Here is a 20,847-nt window from a genome sequence, read left to right on the forward strand (position 1 = left end):
GGCATCGAGTGCACACAGAGCGGTGACGAGACGGTTGTGCGCTCCGTTGATGTTGATGCCGGTGAGAGGAGCCGGGTGGTCGTTACTGAGCGGGGAGTGAATGAAGAACGCGGCCCGCGACAGAGCTTGCGCGTTTCACCCAACCGAGCACAGACAGAAAAACACATAAGCACATAGATATACACGTACATTTCACAATCAGACCCAGTTACTTGTATCTGAACCAAAATCTTTCCTACGCGGAATTTTCCCCCGTAATTAAATATTTATATTTCGGCTGGGGACTGAATGGAACCGGACGGAGCGTCGACCGAGGTCGGAGGAGAGAGCGAAGTACCGGCGGCTGAAGAGGCGGCGATAGAAGGAGCGGAGGGCGATTTGTACCCGCTAGGTAAGACATGTTGTGGTGGGGGGGGGGGGGCGGGGGTGCAATGTCAGATCAAGGGACTTGTTTTTATGGTTTGCTCCGCGCTAGAGGCGGCCGTCGACTCATTGAAGGGGGCCGGCCAGGTGCTTTTGCCCCGAACTTGGGTTGCGGCTCCTATTCATCATATCGCCCTCTTATTTTTGTGGGTGGGGGGGGAGTAAGGGTTGATGGAATGTTTGCAGATTCTCCGAGCGTCACGCCCGCTTCCTACCCTCCGCACCGACAGCTATCGCTTCGTTCAACAACCAGCGAGATGGGGAGGATGTAAAACTCAACTGCATCCCTCAACCTCTTCTCTGTGGGAGCCACAGCTGACGTAGGGATTCTCAGCTTCCCACCTTCTGCTGTTTGGATGGGGACTGTCTGCAGCATTGTCACTTGTGTTTGGACACTTTGCACATCAAAAGCCGCTTTGAATATTTGAATTAAATGGATAAAACCGACACTGCTTTCCTTTCCATCTAAAACAACCGGTCTGCTATGTGTACAATGTGTCAAAAAAGAGGGAGGTTATTGAAATTGTGAGCAGGTCAGGACTACGCCAATCATTTCACACATTTGTAACATTTTTGATGAATGCAGTATGCCACTGGCACCCTGGTTTGGTGTGTTTGGAATTACATTGAGGTCAGCTGGAATGCTGTGAATGTGTGAATTGAGATCTGTGAAATATTGTTAATTTGTCTTTAGACATTCTCATGTTAAAGGTGTGTTTGTGCCTGTGTTGTGTTTTTCTGTTGACCACCCTACAAGTATTAATGCATTTCTAAGCAATATCTGCTTTTGCTTTGAAAAATCTGAATCACCCAACAGCGATATAATTGCAAAAATTGCTTCAGCTATTTCTATACAAATAACCTACTAGTAAGTAAATAAATGCAAAACTATGATGACTCAGGACCCCTGAAGAATCCATGGATCTCAGTTTATAAACTTCTGTATAAAGGCGCAAAGTGATTATTTAAATTATTCTTGAAATGTATTTTGTTGGAGAAACAAAGAAGTGATTTTTCTGATAAAAGTTGTAATTTTCTGACACCAAATTAAGGTAATGTACTCATACAAAATTGCATGTCAGCCTTCCTGCTCCTCTGCTGCTTGGCCTGCTGTGTGCATTCAGGTCTACACCTTGTTATCTCTGTAAAATTATTTTGATGCCTTTTGATTTAATGACAATGTGATAAATTGTATTTGCATATTCAAAACCTATTTGCAATTTAGAGTTATAGTATGCTTCAAAACGGATGAGTGGATTGTGAATAGCTGCCCGAGGTAGATGTTTTGAGGAGAAATTTTGATGGAAAGAAGAGTTTAAAAGAACTGTGGATTTGTATGTTCTGCCAAAGGTGTTGCAAAGGGAGTTCAGTGTCAGAAGACCATAGCGCATGCATGGGGATTCGAGGAACAGGGAGTTGAGATAAGGTGTGGAAAGGAAGGGCCTTGAAAAGATTTGTGAACAAGATAGCAATTTCAATATAATCTGGAAACAGGTGAGGACATGAGTGATGGATGAGTGCAGCAGGATGTGGGTTGTATTGCATTCTCTGTTAAAAACATGGAAATGTTAGCGTATTTGTGAAAGTAACAGAGGCGGGCGTTCTCCTGCTTTATTTTTGCTAGTGATAAAACAGCTATTAGTGAAGAAAAATAAATCTGATTAATAACAAGAAACTGTTCCATTAGCACCGAAATAGGATAACATTTTAGCCACATTCTCGTGCGAAATCCTAAAGCTGTATGAATTTAAATCTTATTTTACCTATAGTAATGGAATATTGTGGACTAATCTGAATAATCCTTTTGCCTATACTATCTTTTATTGTGATCTATAATCCATTGTGCTATTAGAGCCTTATTTGTGAAAGTCTGGTAGCTATAAGCAACATTGATTTCCTGAAAAGTATTTGGATAATGATTCCCTTGTACTAGTGAAGTACTAATAAACTGAAGTGAACAAAATGTTGCTGTGGGGTTTCTTAACCTTCAGTTTTGGAGATATTCCGTGCTAGAGCCTGAGGAAGAGTTGGGCAACCTTTTCCAAGAGAATTGGTGTGAGAGGCTACTTTATTTTAATTTTTTCTTTATAATAACAGAGTTAAGACATGTACCCCCCAGAATTTATTGCTTAGCATATGGAAGATAAAAGACAGTAAAGTTAGCTTTTCCTCCTGTTTTCAAATGCTGACTGAAGACTGAATTTCTGGTTTGATTTTGTTTTTGTTAAGAGGAGTGTGGTTTTGTTTTTAGCTTTACTTTTAATAACTTGTATGCTGCTTCTCTTAATTTCACATGAAGGAAGATGCTTGCATGTATGTTATGTCTACTCATGACTGAAAGTATTTTACAATTAATTATTTCTAAAGTAGAGCTACAATGAGAAAACACAGATCCATAATGAAATAAGGATATGAGTGCCTAATTAATCTTTTCATGAGATTGATATTTGTTTTAAAAAATAGACAGATTTCCCTGTTCTAATTTGAAGGACTTGGTTTCATTATAGGAATGTTGACACCTCTGACAATGCAATACTTCCTCAGTGAAGTGGGGTTAATCATAGAGCCTCTTGAATTGCAGTAGCAGCTACTGTTTGAGCTAAGTCTGACATTTGTAATAAATTTTAATGCTAGTCCATTTACAGAAAATTTAGCAGTTGGGTTAGTCTCTTAACCTGGGGAAGCAGAAAATACAGCATTTATTGTGGTTTGACAGTGGCTTTGACTTGGTGCCAAGATGAAGTGGTTTCAATTTGAGGAACCTGTTTACTGTAACTGAATTTGCTGCTTACTCCATCCACTTCATTATGGCAGTTAGCAACACTCAGCTGACAATTCATTATATAGAATTCTCTTTTCCTGTCAGGTTTATTTAGATTTCATTGAATAGAAGCGTGTGCGCATATGCACAAGATTTGTAGGCAACCTAAATCTGCCTCTAATTAATTGGATTTCTCATCTTTAAAATCTTTTCTTACACTGAGATATTCTTTGCATATTTGTTCTTGTTGTATATGCATTGATTAAAGTAAAACTAAAATGTAATAGCAGGCATGTGAGATTCATATACATTGTGAAAAGAACATTCAATAATACAGTTGTAAACATTGTTTCTAATTTGAGGTGCTGAAGGAAGAGCATCATGGAAGAACATATTACACAACATTAAAGTGCATCAGTTTATGGCTATAGCTAAAGAGTATTTGCATTAATTAGCTGTATGACTCTACTGACGAACCTGACAAATCAGGAATTTCCCAACGAGAATTTGTAATGGGGCACTTTGATTCAGTCATAAATCACAGAGAAGATGCCTTACTCCATGATTTATTTACGAGGATTTGAAATAATGATTGATGACAGAAAAGATGTACATTCATTTCCGTTGCTGTTTATTACTGAACAATCCTAGTTCTGAAGTTGCTAACTTTTAGAAACTTTTTATGTTGAGTTGAATTGGTACCGCTTCTTGTGAGAATTATGAACTTAATGATCAACAAAGCTTGTATGTGTAAATAGGCTTCAGTTAATTTGAATTATGACTAACCTTCATTTTGACATTTTTCCCCTTGCTGTTCTCTGGTTTCAGTATTATAGAATGACCATTGAAATCAAATATGGCCAAATTATAGAGCAGGGACTGGATTCAACTTAATGCCTGTGAAAACAACCTAGCTCTGTGACTGTGCTCGTTACATTCCGGTTGTGTGGGTAGGGGGAATCTTTGTTTAGTTTTTCAAATATATCATAAATGCCATAATCTGTAACTAATTTCATTCCAGTATTAACACACTTTAATGTATTGGTCCAAATCTTGATTTTTGATTTCATTGTCACGTGTACGGAAATACAGTGAAAAGCTTTGTTTACGAGCGGTAGTCATATCAATGCAAGCAAAGGATGTACAGATTAAAAAAAGACTAAAGAGGCAAATAGGTTACATTGAAGGTAATGTTATTTGAGGCTAGAGCTCATTCATTCATTCTGATAACAGCCAGAACTTAGCTGTTCCTGAACCTGCTTGTGCGTGTGTGTAGGCTTCTGTATCTTCTGCCTGATGGAAGAGTTGTAGGAGGTCATTATCAGGGTGCGATGGGTCTTTGATGTTGGCTGCCTTTCTGCAACAGTGACCCGTGTAAATAGAGTCAGTGGATGGAAAATTGGCTTCTATGGTGGTCTGGGCTGTGCAGTCCACTTTCTGTAGTTTCATACAGTCCTAGGCAAAGCAGTTGCCATATTGGCCGGTATACACCCAGACATTATGCTTTCTGTGGTGCATCTGTAGAAGTTGTTGAGGGACTTTATGGACGTGCCATATTTCCTGAGCCGCTTGATGAAGAAGGGGCATTGTTGTGTCTTCTTGACTATCGCATTTATGTGGGAAATTCAGGACAGGTCGTTGATCATTGTCATTCTGAGGAACTTGACGCTCTTCACTCTCGCAATCTCAGTTCCATTGATGTAGGTGGGGCATGCTCTCTTTCTTTCTGTCTGAAGTCAATGATCAGTTCTTTAGTTTTGCTGACATTGAGAGACAGACTGTTTTCATTACACCATGTTACCAACCCTTCTTTCTCTCTTCTGTATTTTGATTCGTCGTTGTTAGATATCCGTCCCGCGTGGTCAGCAAACTCATAGAAGGAGTTTGTTTGGAATTTGGCAACACAGTTGTAAGTGTGCAGGGAGTACAGTAGGGGGCTGAGGATATATCCTTGGGGGATTTAAGTGTTGAATGCTATTGTGGGGGAGGTGCAGTCACGTATCCTCACTGATTGCAGCCTATGGGTCCAAAAGCTGAGCATCCAGTTGCAGAGAGCAGAACCGAGACCAAGGTCACGCTGTTTTGAAATCACACTGGAGTGATATTGATGTTGAAGGTGGAATTGTTGTAAATGAGCAGAAGTCTGACGGAGGTGCCTTTGTTGCCTAGATATTCAAGGGAAGTGTGCGGGGCAATGGATATGGCATCCTCTGTGGACCTGTTATGTCAGTAGGCAAACTGCAGGGGATTGAGGCAGTTGGGAGATTGGAGATCTTGTGATTAACAAGTCATTTGATTGTAGTAAATCCTGTCGGCAAGTTGGCATTAGATAGGGAAGCATTCCTGGGACTTGCAATTGACCAAAAAGAACCAATCGATTTGTGATATTAAAATATGTAAGAAATATACAGCTGGCCTCCAACGTCTGAAAGACAAAGATAGATAACATTGCAAGATCTACGAGCTCCAGATAGTGTTTCAGGTGGCACTATACTTCACTGTAGTTTAAACTTTGCATTCTCACTTGTGTATTGATTTGACTCGTGCATTTCTCAATTTATTTCAAGTTTTTACTGACTTTCAGCAAATTTTCAAAATCCTTGTTTTGGGCAGTCAAGATTAAATGACACGAAAAGAACAGGTAACTTGTGCAAAGGAGCAACAACAAATTGTTTGAATTATCGAACAGACTCTGTTTTGCTTGACTCATACAGGAACTGAAGTAAGAATTGCATGAGTTTCAAAACCTATACTTCCTGAATTGTGTAAGAACATGTAATGAAACCACTATCTCTGTATGTGTTTGACATTTTTCCTCTCTCCTTGTTAGTACTTCCTCAAGCTCCTCCCCATTTCTTGCCACGTCTCATTGAAGTTATGAATTTCCGGCAGGGGTATGATTCCATAAATAACAGTTACAGATTGGTAACGTGAATGAAATGCCATTGTTATGAGCTTTGATAGGGAAGGTCTGTAGATAGTACTGTAGCATATGGTTGAATTATGGATTATGATCTGAAGACCTAAGACCAAATTTTACCACTGCTGCTAAATTTAAATTCAGTTAATTAAATAAATCTGGAATATGAAGTTAATTTCTGCAGTAGTGACTGGGAAACCACTGGATTGATGTTAAAGTGGGGAAATGCTGACGTAGTGGTGATCTACAACAGCTCAAATCCCATCGGCGCATTTGGTGAAATTTAAATTCCTTTAATGACTCTGGAATGTGAGGTGACCATAACTATTTATTATTGTAGAAACTCATCTGGTTCACTAATTTCTTCTAGGGAAACAAATCTACCATCCTTACCAGGTCTGGTCTTTGTGTGACTGCACGCTCTCAGCAATTGTGCCTTGAGATCTTTTATGTCCATCTGAGACAGTTGACATTTAATATCTATTTAGCATCTCATTGGAAAGAGGATACCTCTATCAGTTTTGAAATGGTATAGCCAGTATGCAGTTTTATATGGATGGCAATAAATATTGGTTTGCCAGCAGCATCCATATCTCGCTATAAATTTAAAAACTATTTGCCAGCCAGATTGAACAACTGCAACTCTCTGGTCCCTACCTGCATTCACCGATCACCATCCCACTTACCTTCGCCAGCCCGAATCCAACTCCCTGTCTTCATTTCTGAGCTCCCTTTCCCCTCCCCATTTCTGAAGAAGGGTCTTGACCCGATATGTCAATTTTCCTGCTTCTCTGATGTTACCTGGCTTGCTGTGTTCCTCTAGTTCCACATTCTGTTAACTCTGACTCCAGCATCTGCAGTTCTTAGTATCTATGTTGTTTTATTACTGGTTACAGAACAATGAGCAGGAGCAAAACTTTTGCCAAAGCATTTTGTTCCTTACTGAGGCATAAAATAATTATAGATCCTTGAATGCATTATTAGGAGCTCAACTGGAATTGAAACCTGGAATTATATGTCCTACCTTCTGTGCTTTGCCGACACGGTAGACTTATTGAATTATCTGAGGAGTAAGGGAAGACATTTTCTGCATTTTTTTGAAATGGTACTGACAGTTTAGTAAAATAAATACTTCATGTTTATGCACTTTAGTCTAGATTTGCATGAGTTAGTACATTCTAATAGTGAAGTAACTAATTTTTCTCTTTTTCAGTTTTCTTGTTTTCATTTGGTAAATTTGGCTCCATTAGGTTAATACGCAGAACTTTCTCCTGAACTACTGGCAGACTAACTTCTAGTGTTCACCTCTGAACTGTAAACAATCACTTCCAGAGACGTGCCTAAAGTGGCAGAGGAACAGGGACTGGGGAAGTAGTAACATGTATCATTAAGAGCTGCAATAAAGGTGATTAATGTCTTTTTTTAAAAAAAGAATCAGCATGAAATTGAAAAACCGAGAAATTAGTATTTAACTTGTGCAGAAACCACACAGTGTTGTGGACATTTCTGGTCTCCTATTATGAATCAGATATGTAGATACTGGAACAGGTACAGAAAGGCTCATCAGAATTCCAGCAAAACCAAAGAGCCTAAACTTATCATGAAAGACTGAACAGAGCAGGAAAAGCTGACGAATAACCTGGGAGAAGTTTTCGATAATAGAAAAAATTCAACAGCACAGATGTACAGATGATTTTTCCAGTTGCTAGGAAGAGCAGCATTGAGGTCATTGCATGATTCTGGAATACTAATCCTGTAGCATAGCTACTACACCACTCTTCTCCCGTTCTGTAAATGTAATTGCTGCTTTGTTACAAGATAGCAGAAAAAACATAAGGAAGATGTTGACAGCAGACCCATCTGTACTTGAAAATGGATACTTGAACAAAGTGGTTAAATATGTTGAGAGAAAAGTGCAGCTGCTTGACAATCCATGTGGATAAGTTTTGAAGACGTTAATTTAGAGAAATGAAAACTATCACTTGAAACAAGATTAGATCATAAATCGATAAAACTGATTTTACATTTTGTTTGGTTTACCTTTTTTGTCACATTATATTATGTAGTTAACTTTAGCAGCCACTGGTTACCCAGCAGGAGTTATGACCTTCAGGTTTAGAGAGGGACAATATTACTGAAACGTGAGTTTCCAGGCTTACCACACTTAGAGTATACTGCTTAGGACTGATCCAAATAAATGAAGTTGCTACTATTTTGAATAATTTATCAGATTTCATTTTCCTGATTGTGGATTTGTAATGTTAAAATTATTTGGAATTCTGTGTTTTAATTCAACCACAAACTTTTAGATGTTTTTCTCAATAGAGAAACATAATGTCTAAATGTGAAGTTGTACATTTTATTAACTTGATGTTATTGTCCACTCTTCCAGTGAACCAAAGATTAAGTGATGTGGTCCCATGAATGCCTGAGTTTGTTATAATTACCTTTCCATCACATCCTGTAGAGTACATGGAATTGAAGAATTCTAGGGGAAAAGAAAGCCACATCTTTTTGTAACAGAGACTAGAAATTCCTTTTCACAAACCTAGTGAAGATGTACTGTACCCAGGTTGAAATTTTATGCACAAGTGGGGTTATATGTACATTAAGTGAGCAAAACTGATCTACGTCTGAGTTGTAGTGCAGCAGAGTTTAAAAAAAGACCTAATTTAGTTTTGATGACTTTTCCAAACTGAACATGCTTTGAAGGTTAACTGCGGAGCTTTAAATAAGGTGCAGTTTTTAATCTAACATTAATTTGATAACATGTAATGGAACATTTTCTGGTCATGTTCAGGGCAGTGTCCCTTGTTCACCTGGCTAATTCAATTATTGTGAATCTGTAAAGTTGTAGTACAGTTTTGAAATATGTCTCATTTTTAATGACTAATTACAGAATTGGGATTGAACTACTGCAGCAATACAAATGTCATGTGAAAGGCTGGTGAAGGAATTGAACTTCACTGGATGTATCCATCAAAAGAATTTATAGATATTTTCTAATCAGTCTGTTCAGAGAATTATAATTACATGCCTTTGAGTAGGTGGGACAGGAACTCAGACCTCCTGGCAGGTAAAGACACTACCATTGTGCCACAAGATGGACTGGAATCCTTAGTATGACATGAGCCAAGTGATGCTTCAGCACTGAAATCAGAATGATATAGAACTGAAGAGACTATTCAGACCATCGTGTCCATGCTGGCTCTTTGAAGGAGCTTTCTAAGTAGTCTTACTCAAGTTGTTCTTCCCCATGGCCTTTATTATTTTTTTCTCCCTTCAAGTATTTATCCAATTCCCGTTTGAAAGGAATTGTAAGATCTGGTTTCATTCAGAGCATTCCAAATCACAACTCACTGTGTCAAAAAGTAAATGATTAACTTTCATCTTGTTCTTTGCCTCTCACTTAAAAGCTGTGTCCTCAGTTTACCAACTTTTCTGCTACTGCAAACGGTTTCTCCTTATTTGCTTTTGCACAACAGATTTTGAACACTTCCATAAAATATCCTCTAAACATTCTCTGTTCAAAGGTAAACATCTCAAGCTCTCTCTCTCTCTCTCTCTCTCTCTCCATGAAACTGTCTAGTAAATCTCCCATGCACCACCTTAAAGCTGTGATTTTTTTTCTAAGATGCGTACAGAATTGTACACACTGCTTCAGCTAAGGCTTAACCAGTGTTTTATAAAGGTTTAACATAATATCCTAGTTGTGTGTAATGTTTGATGAAGACATGTCAAACAATGTATTTCTGCCTTTGGTTCACATTTAAGTGGAACAGCAAGAATTTGTCATTCTTCAAGATTGTTTCTCCTTGACATAGAAACTCAGGTATCAGAACAAAATCAAGAAAAGTTTCAGTTCCATTTCCCAGGCAATTTTGGGATGAAGGTGGTTATCTTATGAGACAAGCCTTGGTAGGTTGAGCCTGTAGTTAATCAAGTTTAGAAGGATGAAATGCAAATTTAATGAAATGTACAAGATCCTGAAAGGAATTGACAGTGGATGAGAGTGTATTTTCCACTATGGGTGTGATTAGAACTTTATTTACAGTAATTCTAATCCTCTGAATCCGATAGTTCAGCTCCATCAACGGTGTTTCTGTAATTTCAGCCAACCTTCTTGGACCTGCTGCTGCTTGAAATTTATGTGTGGCCTGCTTTTAATATCTGTCTGTGTCCCTGTTTATGAGGAAATGAGGATACAGCTCACAGCAAAAAGCCACAAGCATGTTAATATGGTAAGGCACAATGTGAATATGGCGAAGCTTTTAAAGGCATTGTGTAACTGCTTCAGTTCCTCTAGACAGAGTTTGAATAATTGTATATGATTTGAGTATGACCTATCTTGGATTACAGACTATCAGTTAGTGGCATGAAACATATTATTTTGCCATATAAAAACAAGAAACTAGTGAAATTGTGCTGCATTAAAACTTTTGCCCTCTAAATTTAGAAATCAAGTTATTCACAGCAACTATTGCATACTAAATTATTAGAAAGCTTAAATAGAAAGCAGCGTGGAGGAACAGAGGGATCTTGGTGTGCAGATACATAGATCCCTTAAAATGGCCACCCAAGTGGACAGGGTTGTTAAGAAAGCATATGGTGTTTTGACTTTCATTAACAGGGGGATTGAGTTTAAGAGTCATGAGATCTTGTTGCAGCTCTATAAAACTTTGGTTAGACCGCACTTGGAATACTGCGTCCAGTTCTGGGCGCCCTATTATAGGAAAGATGTGGATGCTTTGGAGAGGGTTCAGAGGAGGTTTACCAGGATGCTGCCTGGACTGGAGGGCTTATCTTATGAAGAGAGGTTGACTGAGCTCGGTCTCTTTTCATTGGAGAAAAGGAGGAGGAGAGGGGACCTAATTGAGGTATACAAGATAATGAGAGGCATAGATAGAGTTGATAGCCAGAGACTATTTCCCAGGGCAGAAATGGCTAACACGAGGGGTCATAGTTTTAAGCTGGTTGGTGGAAAGTATGGAGGGGATGTCAGAGGCAGGTTCTTTACGCAGAGAGTTGTGAGAGCATGGAATGCGTTGCCAGCAGCAGTTGTGGAAGCAAGGTCATTGGGGTCATTTAAGAGACTGCTGGACATGTATATGGTCACAGAAATTTGAGGGTGCATACATGAGGATCAATGGTCGGCACAACATTGTGGGCTGAAGGGCCTGTTCTGTGCTGTACTGTTCTATGTTCTATGTTCTAATATTTTTTCTTGTTTTGTTTGGCATTTTGTTCAAGTAACAAATTCTTTATATGATCTACTCTCCATCTGTCCTCATTTCACAAATTATTCTATTTGAAGTGTGATGGATAGATGAATGCAGTTTCTACTGACAAAATAGTTTAAAATATGTTTGGAGGAATTTCCTCCTGTCTGATCTTTGTGCTTTCAGACAATGCTGTTTGAAATTCGCACTTCCCCAACTAAAAAGCTGTAACAAACACAGTTGTTCTCCAGACCACCTGTAAAATACTATAACAGTAAGAAATATAAGCATAACTAGAAGTATAACTACATAGAATGGTCCATTCTTCAATGGTTTAAATTCTGTTCATGCTGTGTGCTGTTATTTATCAAGTTGTGTTTTTGGGAGTCTGGCTCTATGCTTTCAGGTGTATGGTTTTTATTTTTGCACTATACTGTCAGTTTTGCACAGTAAGTAAATCTAATTGCTAAAACGAAAGGGGATCCTGTTCATCAAGTTAATAAGGCCAGTAGGGTTTTAGATTTTCTCCGATCTGCTGTGATGCAGCCATAAGTTTTAACGTTCTGCTACTACTATCTGTTTTCCGACTTTGTATTTTCAAATGGTGAAAATTTTTGTTTGAACGTTGACATTTCCTTGTGAATAGAATTGAAACAATAATTACTTTCATACATTTCTTTGTGTGTTTAGAAACTGGGCAACAAGAGCATTTTATCTCTAATTGTATGTGATGGTACAAAGATCTATTTGTCTACGTCATTCAAGAGAGTGCAGAATGTAAAGTTTCTAGCTATTGGTAATTTTATGTAATAGCGAATGACCCAGGATGTTACTTGGGAGGTAAAGGAGAAATTTTATGATCGAAGTGATGTGCATAAGCCATGGTTGAGAAGATGGATTTTAATGAAGCCCCTGAATATGGAAGGATTTAAGAAAGTAATTGAAATTTCAGGCTAGAATGATTGAAAATTGTCACTTAGTGAAATAAGCAGATTAACAAAGAGAAAGATTGGAAGAACTGATGATGCAGTCGTGCGAGAGGCAGGAAAAGGTGCTGACAAGTGAATAATCATTAGGAAATGCTCCCACTTGTGACCGTTTAGTAGATGGGAACCTACTCATGAAACAGCTGAAGATAATTGGGCCTGCGGGAGAGGAGATGTTGCAGGGGGATGCAGTGGAGACTTGCCAGCATGTTGTCTGGGATGGAGGGTCTGAGATATAAGGAGAAATTGGAAATGCTGATTTCTTTTACTTGGAGTGGTGAAGATTGAAAGGGATCTTGATAGAAGTGTATAGGGTTATGATAGATAGATGTGAAAGGTAAGAAGATAATGAAGTGTGAAGCTGGATGAACACAGCAGGCCACCCGAAGCTTGCAGGAACAGCAACTCATATTCCGCTTGGGAACCCTGCAGTCCAATGGTATCAATGTGGACTTCACCAGCTTCAAAATCTCCCCTTTCCCCACCGCATCCCAAAACCAGCCCAGTTCGTCCCTTCCCCCCACTGCGTCACACGACCAGCCCAGCTCATCCCCTTCCCCCACTGCATCCCAAAACCAGCCCAGCCTGTCTCTGCCTCCCTAACCTGTTCTTCCTCTCACCACCTCCCTTCCTCCCACCTCAAGCCGCACCTCCATTCCCTACCTACTAACCTCATCCCAACTCCTTGACCTGTCCGTCTTCCCTGGACTGACCTATCCCCTCCCTACCTCCCCACCTACACCCTCTCCACCTATCTTCTTTACTCTCCATCTTCGGTCCGCCTCCCCCTCTCTCCCTATTTATTCCAGTTCCCTCCCCCCATCCCCCTCTCTGATGAAGGGTCTAGGCCCGAAACGTCAGCTTTTGTGCTCCTGAGATGCTGCTTGGCCTGCTGTGTTCATCCAGCTTCACATTTTATTATCTTGGAATCTCCAGCATCTGCAGTTCCCATTATCTCTGACAGTGTTTAGAGGAATACGGGTCAAATGCTGGCACACAGGTTTAGTTCAAATTGGGATGCCTGGTCTGCGTGGATGAGTTGGACCAAAGGGTGTGTTTCCATGCGGTGACTCTATGACTCCGTCTCTGTTGACTGGTATGGATATGCTGGGTCACACAGCCTCCTTCTGTGCTGTAAGTGTCTATGAGCTAATGCTCTCACCTTGCAATATTTGTAGACTTCTTTTTTCCTCAACATGGTAGATTTGTACTCATTAATTTACGTTCATTTTTGCTTCAGAACTACCTGCAATAGCAAGCTTAGAAAATGAATCATAGTCACATAGTATGGAAACATACCCTTTGGTCTAATTTGCCCATGCTGATCAGGCTCCTCCAAACTGAACTGGTCCCATTTGCCTGTGTTTGACCCATATATATCTCAACGTTCCTATTCATGTACTTGTTTCAAATGTCTTTTAAAAGTTGTTTTTGTACTCACTTCACCCACTTCCTCTGGCAGTTCAATCCATTTATGCACCACTCACTATGTGTAAAAGTGCCCCTTAGGTCTTTTAAAATCTTTTCCTTCGCTGCCTAAACCCATGTCCTCTCGTTTTGGACTCCTCTACCTGTGGAAAAAGACTGGGCTATTCATCCTATCTATGCCTCTCATGATTTCATAAACCTCTACGAGGTCACCGATCAAGCTCAGACACTGCATGGAAAAAAAGCCCCAGCCTATCCACTCTCTCGTTATAACTCAAGCCCTCAGTCTTGGTAACATCCTTCTAAATCTTTACTGCACCCTTCCCAGTTTCATAACATGCATTGTCTGAGGTTTTAAAGGAGTATGCAACAAAGATGTGAATATTTTATTAGGTCAAAGATGATTAATTATTTCCTTGGAATATGGGACAGACACAAGGCAGTCAGTGGTCTCCTCCTTGTTCCACTGTAAATTGATACGCATAAGGCAGAAAGATAAACAGAACTTGGTACAATGAAGGACACAGGTAGCATTAAACCTCACGTTTAACTTGGCCTATCTACCAAATGTTTCAAGTTGTAACGTTGCAGTCCAGTTTAGGCCTTACCAGTTACTTATGTACCAAGCATAATGTCATTAGGAACTGCAGTTAGAGCTGTTTTGAAAGCAAGCCCCAGTATTAAGGTAACTCCTAGTAATTTGGACGAATAACACTTCATTTTCTATTTAGTTACATTTTTGTAATAAAGATAACTTTCACCTGATCACATTTGTCATTCAAGGAATAGAATACGCAGAATGAAATGCTGTAGAAAATACCTTTTCTTGATTTCTTGATATGATATAAAGGACTGGGATAGTGATGTAATATTTGATATAGGGAGTTGATTGTATTTAAGACACTGACTCTATTACGTAACTGTCAACAGTACGGCCTACAATTTAATTTCTCTTTGGAAAATTATATTCCATTAAAAATCAGATTATACCCCTTATTAAGTGTCCAATTTTGATGTTTGAGTGTAAAAGTGCATTAATATTCTTCTGAACTAAAATTTTCGGTCATGCATTATTGTGCATGTTGTACCAACTTTTGGTAGGTATTGTAAATTTTAATCAGTGCCTGTGGCTTAAAGTAACATTAAGTGTGTCACAAAATCATCTACATCAGAAGGTTCTAGTTTTATTTATCAATTTTTTAAAAAAAAAGTTGCCTATTTTTCTAATCAGCCTGTTCAGAGATGATGTTATTACACACCTGGTGCCGGTGGGACTCGTACCTGGGCCTCCTGGGTCCAGGGCAAGGACACTACCAGAAGAGGACCGCAAGCTTACTGCACCAGGTGTTCCCAGGGCGTCTCTCATCCAGGTATTAACCAGGCCTGAGCCTACTTAATTTCTGAGATCAGATGAGTTTAGGCGTTTTCAGACTGTATTAAGTTAGCTACTTTTACTTGGACAGCAGCTGGAATACTGCACTGTGTCCTACACTGATAAATAAAATTTTACTAGTTTGCACTTCATCTATTTCATTTGCTATATTTTTGCTCATTCACTCAGCATGTCCAAATCTCCTTTAAGGTACTTTACGTCATCCTTGTTTTGTCGTTTGCAAATTTGGGAATGTTAGATTTGGTATCCAAATTATTGACACAGGTTGTTAACAGTTAGGTTGTAAACTGCGATCCCAGCAATGCACTATAGTCTGCCAACCCAAGATTGACATATTTGTTCCCATATGCAGTATATTATCCATGTCCCATGCTCAGACTTTGTTTACAGTCGTCTTATTTGCTACCTTTTTGGAAGTTTTCTGAAAATATAATACATTCATCTACTGTTTTCTCCTTATCTACTCTAGCAGTAACATTCTGAAAAAAACGTCCGGATAAAACGATTTCCTTCTCCTAATTCAACTGCTATTCTATTCAGACAGATATAATTGAGAAAAGACAAGTTTGTCAAAACTTTTCATTGTACATTCATCAGGACATTTATCAAGAACGCAAATTCAAGGGGATGTCTAACATTTACACTGTGTGAAAAGAGAGTGCTAATTGGTTTGCAAGCGGCTGTTGATTCGCATTGGCATGGAGAATGCATCCTGTTGAGTGACAGTTTAAAAACCCGGCTTTGCTTAAATTTTAAACCTGGCAAGTTGATCCTGGTTGAAACAGTGCCCTGGTTGAAAAATGAACCAACAAGTGACTGTCATCAATTTTGTTGAGTTGAAATAGGTGCACTGCATATACTTCTTTTTTGCCTGCAAAGGGGAAAAAACCCTCTGTTAATGTCTGTAGCTTTCAGTACACGTAAGTGCCCAAACTACGAGCTTGACTTACAATCCTAAATTGGTAGTCAAATGAATTCCTCGTTTGTTGAGAATTATCTAGCAAATATGGTCCAGTTGCAGAATCACATATAATAATATACACTGTACTTCAAGTTTCAAAAGTATGGTATGCTGGTTTGCAGTTAGTATTCTGCAAACAGCTGACAGGACATGTCTTTTGATATGATCTGTCAGATTGTAGCATGTATGGTCTACATAACTGGCATCACACCAGCACTAAAATTCATATACCAGATTATTCATCTCTGTGAAAGGGCAGAATATCTTGTTGTAGGTACACAGTTCCATCAGGGAGGAAGTTCTGGGATGTTGTCCCAAATGACATTGAAGGAATAACGATATTTTTCCAAGTCAGGATGCTGAGTGACTTGGAGAGGAACTTGAAGGTGGTGGTTTTCCCATGTATCTTGACTTTTTAGATCGTAGTGGTCCTGGGCTTGGAAGGTACAGTCTATGGATTTTTGGCGAATTTCTGCAGTGTATCCAGGCCTAAATTTCAACTTAAAATATAGAATTTTCCCTTAACTTTGAAAACAATATCACATTGTGGTCACTCTTTGCTAAAGATTCTTTTACAGCACGATTTTTAATTAGTCCCTATTGATTGAATGAGTAATATTAAATCTACAGTATCCTGTCCCTAATTTGGTACATCAAATGCTATTCCAGAAAACTCCTCTGTACATATTTGACAAATTTGTCCTGCAAGGTAGTCATGGTAATTAGATTTACCCAAACTTCATGTATATTGAATTTACCCTTGTTATGTTTAATTTACTGATTTACAATTGTCCTTCATTATCACTTGAAACTCCTGTTTTTGCTTTCTAATTAAAACTTAATGAACTCTTTATTTCATGTTTTCATTTATTTGTTCTTTGAAAATCCTAAGATGATGTTTATTTCTTTAAGCTTACAAATTAGAATGGTTGGTGGGAAGCAATTTTCTTAGAGTATTAGTATTATTTGCTGTCAACCATAGAGTTTCTCTGATTTGATAAGGTAAACCTCTCACCTACTAAGACATGTGTGGTAACCCAGACAGTTTTAGTGGGTGTGAGGTGTGGTTTTGATGCATTCTGCTCTTCAACCACAATCAGTGATGCCTGCTCAGTTTAATAAAGTGTGTTTTTATAGTCAACTTCTAAATAGTAGGAGTGGTGATGAGGAGTTGTATTAATTTTTAGAATTGAAATTAGGAAAATGCTCTTTAGTAGTTATAGCAAATACTTCTGGCTTAAACATAACTCAAGATGAAAGAGTCTGAGAACAAGTTGCTGCTGTCTTTTGATGCAGGGAAGTCCTAACTTTTGGTTATTGTGTTTTATTCCTTAGAGATTTTTAAAGGTACTGCTTGCTGCTTTAAAGTTGGAGACTCAAATCACAGATGTATCTAAATTTTGAATCTTATAATTAAGACATTAGTTTACTTTAAGGTGCAGTTCTGTGGTGTTTTATCAGTTTTCGTTAGGAAATGCATTTTATCTGTGTGAAGGTGGCTGAGTGCAGAAAATTAAGCTGGTTAAATTGTAATCAGACAACTGCAGTAATTATATATGCAACCATCTTCAAACAGACCTGCTAAATGAATTATCCATCTTTGTTTTCTCCTGAGGACCCCCAACATTGCAGATGATTTCAGTGCAACCCTATTTCAAAAATAGACAAAAGAACTCAATTCCAGAGGTTAGAGCAGTGCCCTTTTCAACAAGGCTGTAATTGACTGAGTGTGGCACCATGGAGCTCTCAAAACTGGAATCAATGGAAATCTGGGAGTAATCTTTCACTGGTTGTGCTCATATTCAGCACAAAGAAAGACGTTTGTGCTTATTGGAAGTCAGCCATCTCCTCTCCAGGACATTGTAGAAAATGGGGAAGGGTCAATCTTCAGCTGCATCATCAATTACCTTTTTTCATTATAAAGTCAAAAGTAGAATGTTTGCTGATAATATTACAATGTTTATCATTCGCAACCCCTTAGATACTGAAATACTCCATGCCCTATGGAGCAAGACTTAGAAATTATCTAGGTTTGGGCCGACAGGAGGCCAGTAAAATTCACGCAACACAGATGCCACGCAGTGACCATCTCCAAGAAGAGAGATAACAAAGTGTGAAGCTGGATGAACACAGCAGGCCAAGCAGCATCTCAGGATCACAAAAGCTGACGTTTCGCGCCTAGACCCTTCTTCAGAGAGGGGGGTGGGGAGAGGGTTCTGGAATAAATAGGGAGAGGGGGGGAGGCGGACCAAAGATGGAGAGAAAAGAAGATAGGTAGAGAGGAGAGTATAGGTGAGGAGATAGGGAGGGGATAGGTCAGTCCAGGGAAGACGGACAGGTCAAGGAGGCGGGATGAGGTGGTAGGTAGGAAATGGAGGTGTGGCTTGCAAGAACAGCAACTCATTCCGCTTGGGAACCCTGCAGCCCAATGGTACCAATGTGGACTTCACAAGCTTCAAAATCTCCCCTTCCCCCACTGTGTCCCAAAACCAGCCCAGTTCTTCCCCTCCCCCCACTGCGTCCCAAAACCAGCCCAGCCTGTCTCTGCCTCCCTAACCTGTTCTTCCTCTCACCCATCCCTTCCTCCCACCTCAAGCCGCACCTCCATTTTCTACATACCACCTCGTCCCGCCTCCTTGACCTGTCCATCTTCCCTGGACTGACCTGTCCCCTCCCTACCTCCCCACCTATACTCTCCTCTCTACCTATGTTGTTTTCTCTCCATCTTTGGTCCGCCTCCCCCTCTCTCCCTATTTATTCCAGAACCCTCTCCCCATCCTCGTCTCTGATGAAGGGTCTAGGCCCGAAACGTCAGCTTTTGTGCTCCTGAGATGCTGCTTGGCCTGCTGTGTTCATCAGCTTCACACTTTATCTTGGATTCTCCAGCATCTGCAGTTCCCATTATCCAAGAAGAGAGAATCTGACTATGGTGCCTTGACATTCAATTGCCATCACCGATGCTCCACTTCCTGAATCCTGAGCGTCACCATTGACCCAAAACTGAACTGGACTAGCCAGTTAGCATCAACAAGAGCAGTTTGGAGGCCTGGAATCTTGTAGCAAATACCTCAAATGTTGACTCCCAAAAGCCTGTCTACAGAGGCTCATGTCAGAAATGTGATGGCATACTCCCCACTTGCTTGGAAAAATGCTTCCAAGAAGGTGTACATAATTCAGGACAAAGCAGCACATTTGATTTGTGCCACATTCACATCAGTTCACTTCCTCCATCACTGATGCGCAGTAGTAACAGTGTGTAGCATCTAGAAGGTGCACTGCGAGCATTTAACCAGTGGTCCTTAGATAGCTCTTTCCAAGGCCATTACTACCAACATCTAGAAGGATAATGGCACGGCCTGCAAGTTCGTCTCTAAGTCACTCACCATCTAACTTGGAAATATATCAATGTCGCTTCAGTGTTGCTGGGTCAAAATCCTGCAACTTGACAGCATTAAGAGTGCCTATACTCATGGACTGCCAGTGAAGGCCATATCCCTTGAACATTTAAACAAAACCCCTTTTGACTGACAACTTTAAACTGCTCTTCCTCCAGCACTGACACTCTGTGGTAAGATGGATGAATCACTGTAATTCATCTAAATTACAAAATTGCCTGTCAACAATAATTCAAAATTTCTGTAACAGTTCTCTAAGAAAATGAAAGAAAATTCCCTTCCTGAGTGTCTGTTTTTGTTTGTTTCTTTACTTGCTATTTAAAACTAAGAGTTGAACTAAACACTTGGTCTTCAGTCCAAATATCTCTTCAGGTGAGTTGGAGCTGATTTTTTTTCTGTGTAAAATCCTGCCTCTGTGAAGCATCTGGGATGACTAATTATGCTAATGCTATCTGCTAATTCTATATTTTGTAACTGACTGCCAGATTGAACAACCTGACTAGGTTGTTGCATCAAACCTTACCTCTAACATTTTCTTATAAACAATTGAGAAATTTTGCACAATCTGTGGCTGATCAATGTGATGTTTCCTTTGAATGTTAGTAAAGATAGCAAAATGAAGAAAAGCAACACTGTTACACTATTTATATAGGTAGAAGCAACAGATAGTGGGGAAAATCATCGTCCAGTTATTTAATCTTGATTTGCTGCTTCACAGATCGCAGTAACTAATTTAAAACTTTTCTTTGCTATATAATCTGCTGTACTTCACCTCAGTGGAAGATTTTCTCTGGCTATGTTGGTGAATTTTATGCTTCATCGTAATTGTTCAACTGAGCAGCATTGATTTCGGAATTAGGAATATATTGTCTGACTGGAGTCATTTTGTATGTTGGCCTGATTAGGCAGACTAACTTCCGTGAAGAATATCACTGAGATTTTACAAACATTCAGTGGCTTTTGCAGTGATCACTATTTACATAAAATGCAAACTCTTGTAAAACAATACTAAAAATAACAGACTTACCATTTGTGCCAAGCCAAGTCTCTCTTCAGTTACAGTTACTAGTATTTAGAAATGCTCTTCAAGGAGCAATGGAAACGTCAGAGCATCTTCTGTTTTTAAGAAATGACCCGAGACCTAAAATGTTGACCAGTTGCCTTCTGCTTGTTTCTCCATGATGCTGCCTTTGTAGGTTATTTCTTTTTCTCTTTTTCCTTTTCTTTCTAGCAGTTGGCATTTTGCTATTTAAGATACAAATTTATAGAAGTACTATAGATTTATTGAAATAATATCGAAGATTTGGAATAGAAGTAATAACTTTACAGGCCACCGGGCTTGAAACCTTAACTCTTTTCTC

The 20,847-nt window shown here is 39.3% G+C and overlaps 1 protein-coding gene across 5 annotated transcripts in view; it reads left to right on the plus strand.

Annotated features, from left to right (window-relative positions):
- The window catches only part of LOC125465785 (phosphatidylinositol 4-phosphate 5-kinase type-1 gamma-like), a 91,338-nt gene continuing 70,491 nt past the window's right edge, over positions 1-20,847 (plus strand). For 4 of the 5 annotated variants that reach the window (XM_048559635.2, XM_048559637.2, XM_048559638.2 and 1 more), the window contains exon 1: positions 1-391. In XM_048559635.2, coding sequence (XP_048415592.1) covers positions 289-391 — 103 coding nt within the window. In that variant the 5' untranslated portion in view covers positions 1-288. The remainder of the gene's footprint in view (positions 392-20,847) is intronic. The other variant, XM_048559639.2, reaches the window with a different exon arrangement.

This window comes from Stegostoma tigrinum, chromosome 30 (genome assembly GCF_030684315.1).
Source record: "Stegostoma tigrinum isolate sSteTig4 chromosome 30, sSteTig4.hap1, whole genome shotgun sequence".
NCBI lineage: Eukaryota > Metazoa > Chordata > Chondrichthyes > Orectolobiformes > Stegostomatidae > Stegostoma > Stegostoma tigrinum.